Source organism: Alligator sinensis, unplaced genomic scaffold, assembly GCF_000455745.1.
Source record: "Alligator sinensis unplaced genomic scaffold, ASM45574v1 scaffold1153_1, whole genome shotgun sequence".
Taxonomy (NCBI): Eukaryota; Metazoa; Chordata; order Crocodylia; family Alligatoridae; genus Alligator; species Alligator sinensis.
Window position 1 is genome coordinate 454,431 of NW_005842549.1, and position 8,461 is coordinate 462,891.

The following is an 8,461-nucleotide window of genomic DNA, read 5'->3' on the forward strand; positions in this document are numbered from 1 at the left end:
CAGTCCCTACAGTCAGGTGACTAAGTGAAAGCCAATCTTCTCAAAGCCAGCAAGTTTCACAGTTATGGAAAAACATTAAAAGGGCAATCTTTAAAGGCTTTATAGATGAAAGGCCACTAAAAAAAATAAATAAATCTGATTTTGGGTGTCTGGCTCATGATTAAGTTCTGGTGCTATCAACACTACACACATCCCATATAGCAGCTGCGGCACCAAGTGTTGTTAAAAATTCAGGCCAGTCTAAAAAATTCAGTTTAATTCCTTGATAGCGATGTCTTTACAGGCCAAATAATATTCAATCTTTCCAGGCTTGTTTCTCATGGGGGAGTACACCATAATGCTACTGCAGCTGCAGAGCAGCATATAATTAGACAATCTTTTTGACCAAGCTTGGTCCATATGTGCTTGCCAAATAACCTGGGAGAATGAAGCAGGGATTGTCTGCTCGGTCTTTGGGTCCTACCACCTTGCCCCGTGGGGCCTGTTGGTCATCATTGGTTGGAAGGGGGTCGGGGGAACGGTCCTACACCCTGCCAAAGCAGTGACAGTTTCCTCCTTTCCATGCCCTTACCCAAGCTATAGCTCAGCTCGAAGTGCTGGATAAGAACTGACCTGCCAGAACCAAGTTCCTTGGAGGATGAAGAGACTGGTCCTGATGATTTCCAGGACAATGTGATCCCGCAGGCACACTTCCAGCAAGGCACAGAGGGTTCCACCAAATATAGCAATAAGCAGCAGGGAGTGGAGGTGCTGATCCAGAGCAACATTGTAGTTATGAGAACAGAAGAGGAAACCTGCCAACAGAACAACCAATATGGTTTGGTGTGAGGCCTTATTGGGATAAAAGATTCACAAAGGAGCCTGGCTTTGCTTAACAGAATAGGACGGACCATATCTGCTGTTCTATGCAGGGGCGACTAGCAGCTAGTCAAGGAAAATAGATATTTCCGTCTTAACGACATTATATGGCCAATAAGAACAAACACAAAGCCTCCCAGAGCTTGCTAGGTTTTCCCAGGAGGTCAGCCTTTGAGCTATATTTACTGACAGCGTCACTGAGATTTTCCCCTCAAGAGCCTGGGTCCAGCTGTCAGAGAACTCTGCTTTGAGATTTTGGATGGGATTCATCCACCAAACCTGGACGCCAGGCTGCTCAACTCCTGCAACTGCTGCTCCAGAACAAGCCCCCCGTGCTGTTTAGCATCCAGTCAGCAAGTAACCCAACCACTTGAGCGGTTTGTAAGACGTCCAGCTGTGTTCGTGGTCTCCAACAGCTTTTACCTCTATGCTTTAGCCACGGTCATTACTTTTTTATTCACCTTCAATAAAGAGAGCCACAGACAGCAAGAGACGATCCAGTCCAAGGGGCAGTTCTACGCTTTAGCCACGGTCATTACTTTTTTACTCACCTTCAATAAAGAGAGCCACGGACAGCAAGAGACGATCCAGTCCAAGGGGCAGTTTGAGTCGGTAGGAAAGAACCTCCATGATGCCCGAGAGGCCAAAGAAGAAGTACATGGTGGTGTACTGCCAATTTCCAAGCTTCACCCAGCTGTGATCCTCCACACTGTACAGAGACAAGTGGGGACCATCAGGGACAAATTGTTCAGCCAGGATCCCTAGAGAAAGAAACACAAAGAGATCACACATTTTACTCCTAAAGGAGGATAGGGAGGAGGGGATATGAAAGCAGAATTGGAGACATGAAGAAACCAAATGGAGTTTTTTGCAGCATCGTCCTAAAGGAGGATAGGGAGGAGGGCATATGAAAGCAGAATTGGAGACGTGAAGAAACCAAATGGAGTTTTTTGCAGCATCTGCAGGACCTTTCCTGTGATGCGCTGGTCTGACTCAATACAGCACTAAGTTTTTATCTGCTAAAGTATGCTTGCCAGTTGCTTGAGGAAGTTTAGCCTGCTGTATAAATGCTAAAGTGAAGCCACTGAGGGGTCTCTAATGAGATAATGGTTGTGGCACAATCCTGGTAATTGTTTTGGGCCATTGGGTGACTGGAGAAAACAGCAATAACAAACAGTCCTTACCTGCTAGAGCAAAGAAAGCTTTGACTGTCCCTTCAAAGACATCTAAACGCTGGAAACAGAGGTTCTTCTGACCCTCTGCATTCAGCTTCCTGTTCAGATACATCAGGGGATATTTCACGGACCACCAGAATCCAAAGAGAAAGAAGCAGCTGCCCCGGAGGGCATCGCCTGTGAAGCTGGACATTGTTGAACCAACTGACTGGGTCTGAAAACACAAAAAACAAGTGCTCAAAGTCTTTTTGCAGATTCATACTAAAGAGCTTTGTATCTTTATGTGGAGCTTGCCATCAATTGCATGAAGACACGCAGCTCCTGTGAAATCCTAATGCACAGATTTATTGGCAGTATCACGTTTTTCATATCCCTTGCCTTGGTGATCATCTATGATGCTACTGGGGGTGGGTGGGGAGGGAGAAGAGTTGTCCAGTAACTGGCTTAGATCCGACAGGGATGTTAACTGGTAGAGCAATTTGGCGAGGTCTTTTTAAAAAAATCTGGTTGCCAACTTCTTTAGTAGGGATGTAACAAAATTACTGCAGTAAAGAGGGAAAGAAAAAGAAAAAAACCCCCAGAAAACTTTCTAGGAATACAGTTATCTCCTCTGAAGAGAATGTAATAGGGTGTGACCCCAGCCAGTCAGCATTAATTCTCTTTCTTTAATAGACACAGACGACTTCACTAAAACTTGGATGCTGAGTAAGCTAGATAAGCAAATGGGGCTCCCGTTCAGTGGAGGGAACAAGCCAACCTTTGCCTACTGCCTTAGGTGCAAAGGGGCAGAGATCACAGAGCACACACAGAAGATACCGGGCACATGGGCACATTTATGGAGATACCACCACTAAAGAGACTGAGCTACAACAAGCACTTTTGGCCACAGCCTGGGAAATGCAGTTTGAAGCATTACCAGACATGGTAGCTTCAGATGTTGAAGACTTGAGAACAAAGAAGGCACAAAAGGACAGCAGGTACTCAAATGCTTATTATAATTGTATGCTGTGGTTTAAGTCAGGGGCTGGCTTCATTCCCTCCTAGCAGCCATTTTCCTACACAAAACCTTCCCATCTGCCCTTTTACATGCTTCCATTCACCTTTATGCATTCTTTCATATCGTTATAATACTGGGAAAATACCTCCTCTTCTGTCACTCACAAACCTCCTTTCAGATCCTACCTTAATACCTTCCATTTATAAAAGGGCAAAAATACTTCCCCCAAAAGGTGTTTTAAATGATAGCACATTGTCATCCTATTGATATGGTGATTTTTTTAGGTCAGTGACTGTATCCTCAGAGTGCCTGGTGTGCGCTCTACATCAGCACCTGGATCAATAACTGGAGCATGTTTTCCAAGTCCTCCTACTCTAGGAAGTAATTAAACAGGCATTTCAAAATTAGGGTACTGTGTGGTATGGAGCAGCTCTGTGAGCTAGAACTGGCAGAATAGGGTGGCTTCAAAGCCTTGGCAATCAAGGTAGGATTTTCCAAAACCTAAAGAATGGAATGGTTCTGGCTTCTTTTTATTCAAGCAGAGCTGGTTCATACGAGCAATCCTATTCCTCTCTACTTACATTTGTAAAAGTTCAAAACCATCATCCTTTGTACTTCTAGGACCCAAATTTCCAAAGCAAGAACAAAACTATATCCAGCAAGTTATGCTCTTGCTTTAAAATTAACTCCTGATGAAGAATGTCCGGCATTCAAAGCTTGACCAACCATTCCAGCTATGCAGTCGGTTCAATAAAAGATATCACGTTAAGAAATTCTTGCCTCTTGCATAATCCCTGGACCATCACAGCTACAACATCACTCTAACACTACTCCTAATAAAAGTCTGCATTGGCATGATATAGGAATACCTCATCATGAAAAGAGGTTAGCTCCATTACTGGCAGGAGAGAACATTAATTGTATTCTCTGGTCTCACTTGTGTAAATCACCACAGCTCCACTGACTTAAAATGGAGCTATGGTAATTTATTCCATCCGAGAAGCTGACCTTGTAGATTTATTTACCAGCGTCCTGGCACATGCTGTGTATCAGGAAGTAACAGAAGAACCCTGATTAAGTATTAAGTTGGCCAAGGACTGTAAAGCATCTGAAAGGACTTAAAGATTGAATAGGCAGCCCACCTGGCAAATGAGATTTCAAATAGGTGGGTGTGGTATAACAGAGGAAACATTAAGCTATTCACCCAGAAGGGATTTGAAATCTCACATGTGGAGGATATGAGCAACACTGGAGGCTAATTATTAAAACACCTCATGCACTAAATATTTTATAGATAGTCCTGAGTGGGAGGAAGGCTCAGCAGACAAACAGGAAGACAATGCCTTTGTCTCAAAGAGCACCCAGTCCAAATTAGACAGGTATTTAGACCATGGACTGGGAGGGAGAAAACTGAAAATTCACAGAAAACGTGTTCTGCAGGCATGGATCCGGCCAAGCTTCACCAGAACAGTAGTTAGGTTGTTCGACCCTGCTGCTGCTGTTGGAAAGCTGTTCCAGAGCCCAATTGCTCTGGTGGTTAGAAACCCTTTTCTAGTTCCCAGTCTAACTTTATTCATAGCCATTTTAGAGCCACTAATAATTTCTACTATCAGCAGAGAATAAAATAGCCTCTAAATGCATCACCTTGTACTTTATTAGTAATGAAATGAAATTCAGGAGGACACACTGGTTATTAAGAGCATCCATTTCCTCCCGTAGGATGTTTCAGTCCTCCTTTGCATTGACACCAAAAGCTTGTACCTTCTTTTTATGCCAAGATCATTAATTAAAAAAAAAAATCCTTCAATAGCACCCACAAACATGCATGCACACAATTAGCTCCATCTTCAATACAAGGAGCTTCACTGGTAAACTCCCTTGTGCTTGATGTTTCCCTTTTCATCATCGTCTATTGCCATCATCCCCCACCCCATAGTCAATTCTTCATCCATCTAAATACCTGCATCTCCACTTAATAATTTCCCATGCAATGGGGTTGCAAATATTTTATTCAAAACCATATAAGAGAGGATTTTCCAGACAAAGTAATCCAAGATAAATAATAGGCTACTATGGTTTCTTTGTTAAGCCTTTGTGCATTCTTTTCTTCTAAAGACAAGGATGTGAATGAGGAAAAGTATTACCCAAGTTCAGGGTGCAACTTAAGGGGGAGCTTGTGGGGGCTGAGTCCCCCATAAGGGACAAGACCCTCCCCCCAGTAAGATTTTAAAATCATAACCTGTGGGGGTAGTGTCTCCAACTGGATTGCTCCTTCACGTAGGTGGACTTGTTAATCAATGAACCGGTTTAATTTTTTTTGCAGGACCCCCCCTCCCCCAAAGAGTCAAAGTGTAATTCAAACCCTGCCCAAGTTGTATATGCTATTAAGATCATCCTTCCCCTTCCCCCACCACCTCTTACATATAAAGAGTTTCTATATCATCATCCAACAATAAGATACCACTCTGATTCCGTGGGTTTATTCGTGAACAGAACCTACGATGCCGTGCACCAGTTCTCAGACCGCTGGGATGCAGGTCTCTGGTCTCTTCCTGCCGTAGGTTGAGCTCCTGCACAAAGTCCTCCTTCTGGCTTAGCTATGAGAATTTTCAAGGCCTGATTCAGATCAGCTTCAGGCAATTTTCACTTTATCCCTAAGCCTCCTGACCTCTAAGACAGAGCTTCCTTTGATGATCAGCCTCTTTTCCCCCCAATGCTTTTAAGCTCATTGCCTTTGAGGCATCTTCTAGGGAAAGTGTTCCTAACCCAAAGTTGCCTCCATCTGCCTTTGCTTGGGATACAAGTTCCAGATAATCTTGTACCACTGATATAGTAGGAGAGTCAAGCCTATGTGTACAGAAGGCAAGGGAGCTAGTTAATAGCTATGAACGAAGGAAGAAGCTAAATGTGCTCCATGTGAGATTAGAGACATAAACCGAGATAATCTTTTAGGGAGAAATACGAATACTACAAATTATATTTTTATCTCTTCATCTCTGGGGCCACGTTTTGTTTGTTCTGTACTATAGCTGGCCTGTTTCTGGGCATTGAGAGTAAAGTAACCTCTTGTGGAATCTGAAGTCACAATTTGACAAATAATTTCAATGCATTTGAGGCCAAGAAAGAGGTTAAATACATTTCAAACCAGCAACTCAGTCACACAGATTTGTAGTGCTGCTTTCTAAATTATGCAAAACAGAGCAAACAAGACCAAATATACTCAACATCTGTTTACCAGCCCACAGAAACTATAACCACCTCTGCATTACCAGCTGAGAAAGCCATATGAAAAGTGATGAAGTAAATTCTAAGTCCTCTGAAATCCAAAAACAAGCCATCAGTTGCAAAGTGTTCAGATTTAACTATGCAGCGAGCTAGTTCTTATTTTAGTAGACTGCAAATATGGTTACAGTCAGAAGCTATTACCAGAGATGCCTTTCTCTCTGCTGCTGCCAGGCTGCAGCGCTTTGGCCTAATCATCTTATAAAAGGTACCTGCCTTATCTCCTTAAGAGTGTTTCATTGACTGCTGTGTTCTGGTTTTTGGCCATTCAGCTCTCATCTCTGCTCTCTTTTACAGATCTTCTTTCCCATCAACTCAACTATGCTTTGATTTTTCCAAGCCAGCAAGGAGGCATAGCCTGATGCTTGCTCTCTAGTACAGCCCTGTCACTGCATTGCTTTTGTGTCTACCGATACCAAGTATTTATTGCTCTTGACAACTAAACAGAGACCGGGCTCTCTCTTTCCTATTCCAGCTCAACATTTTGAGTGCCACCAGCCTGACCCTCCACTGGTTAATCTCTTTGGCCTCCTCCCAAAACAGGGACAGTCTCTGGAGATGCAAGTCTTTTTCTCCCCCATTCAGCAAGGATACAGAGACTTTATTGCTATTCCTTCAACTAGTGCTATTCTTGTGGTCATTCACCCTTCACATTACAAGCTCCTGTGCCCATCTTAGAAAGAGTCTCATCAGCCAGCCAGGGAAAAGCAACAATCTCTGTTTTTAGGTGACCAATCACAGTCCTTGCATTAGTCACTTTTACTGAGAGCTGCCATGGTGACTGGTGCATGTACATTAAGAAAAATCCATTTGCCTCCAGATAATTGCTCAGCATAAAAAAAAATAAAGCAAGGGAAAACAGAAAACAGATCTCAGCTGACTGCTTGCTACTAATCACACAGGAGAAAGCGTCTGCTTCTTAGCTATCAGGCTGCTTTCTGATATATCTAGACAGCTAGGCTGGAGGGCACAGTAGGGGATCCATTTTGAAGGTAGGGCACTGAGCAGGGCCTGAAGTCGTCTCACCTCTGTTCTCTGAAGAAGGTCCTTCAGTGCCCGGGAAGCCTTCAAAAGTCTACCATGAGGAGAGGGTCAACCCAAACAGGGAGAAAAGTCTCAAGTCTACGGCTCTCCAACAGCAGCGAACCTTATGTCCACTTCTGCCTAGAGAGCCTACCTGATCATTCATGAGCCCAGCTCTTAGCAAAATGAGGCAGCCAGGTTCACCCACATCATTCAAGAGCCCCCTTTTGCAGGGGAAAAAAAATAGAGAGAGGGATTTTACCTGCACTATTTGGACACCTACTTCCTTCTTGCAGCAGAAGTGTCTATCTTGCACTCCAGATGGGAGTAGTTGGAACAGATTAAATAGAAGTCCCAGATAAAGGCAAGAGTAGAGCAGGGAGGTGTCTCTCAGGGCGGATGTTTATACGGGAGCATCCTCCAGGTCAGAGATGTCTGAGTCAACAAGGTTTCACAATTACCAACACCTTCCATTTGCCAGGGAACATGTGCATTCTCCTAGAATTTCACCACTAAGTCAAGAGAGCCACTTCTCCCTGCCTTTTTGCTCAGTTTACCATGTTTGGACAGTAAGCTCAAGAGAAATCCAGCCTGGTACAATAAAGCAAGGGAAGCCAGGGACACTTCCAACTAGAAACCAGAAAGAAACAAAGGCTTAGCCTGCTGGCTTCTCCAGAGCAAGCATCCCACAACTTAGAGATTCGGGTACAGGACAAGCCATGAGTCAGAGCTTTCTTCTACACTGGGAAAATATTCCCCTCCAGGACCACTATTTGGCTGAGGGGGTTCAGGGTACCAGTTTTCCTACAGATGCTTCTCCACAACAAGACCTGAAACACATGGCAATGCAGGTAGTACCTCCTTCCAACACCCTCCACTAGGTAATGCCAAAGAAGAAATACTACATATAGTTCCCACCAGCAAGCACACTAACCCTCATTTCCTCTTTTATGCATGCCCTCACTTCCGGAGCATCTTTCAGTTCTAGAGCTCCCAGCCATTTAAAAACCATCAAATAACTATCTTATGCAATCCCTTTTCCCTCAAAAGGCAGCTTAGTGCTGAGCTTCTCTCACAGGTGGGACAAGTTAAGCTGATTATGAAGCTGGGCCCTTGACAGGGAAAG

General features: G+C 43.9%; 1 protein-coding gene across 5 annotated transcripts in view; it reads right to left on the minus strand.

Moving 5' to 3' along the window:
* LOC102372328 (transmembrane protein 45B-like) overlaps positions 1-8,297 on the minus strand; it is a 10,759-nt gene extending 2,462 nt beyond the window's left edge. Inside the window, exons 1-5 of one of the 5 annotated variants that reach the window (XM_014523943.2) lie at positions 7,598-7,666; positions 7,339-7,387; positions 2,043-2,247; positions 1,410-1,619; positions 613-794 (exon numbers count right to left, since the gene is read on the minus strand). In XM_014523943.2, coding sequence (XP_014379429.1) covers positions 613-794; positions 1,410-1,619; positions 2,043-2,226 — 576 coding nt within the window. In that variant the 5' untranslated portion in view covers positions 2,227-2,247; positions 7,339-7,387; positions 7,598-7,666. Of the gene's footprint in view, positions 1-612; positions 795-1,409; positions 1,620-2,042; positions 2,248-5,451; positions 5,470-7,338; positions 7,533-7,597; positions 7,723-8,269 lie in introns of those variants that run through there. The other 4 variants (XM_006032141.1, XM_006032142.3, XM_025213806.1 and 1 more) reach the window with 4 other exon arrangements.
* Between the last annotated feature and the right edge of the window lie 164 nt (positions 8,298-8,461).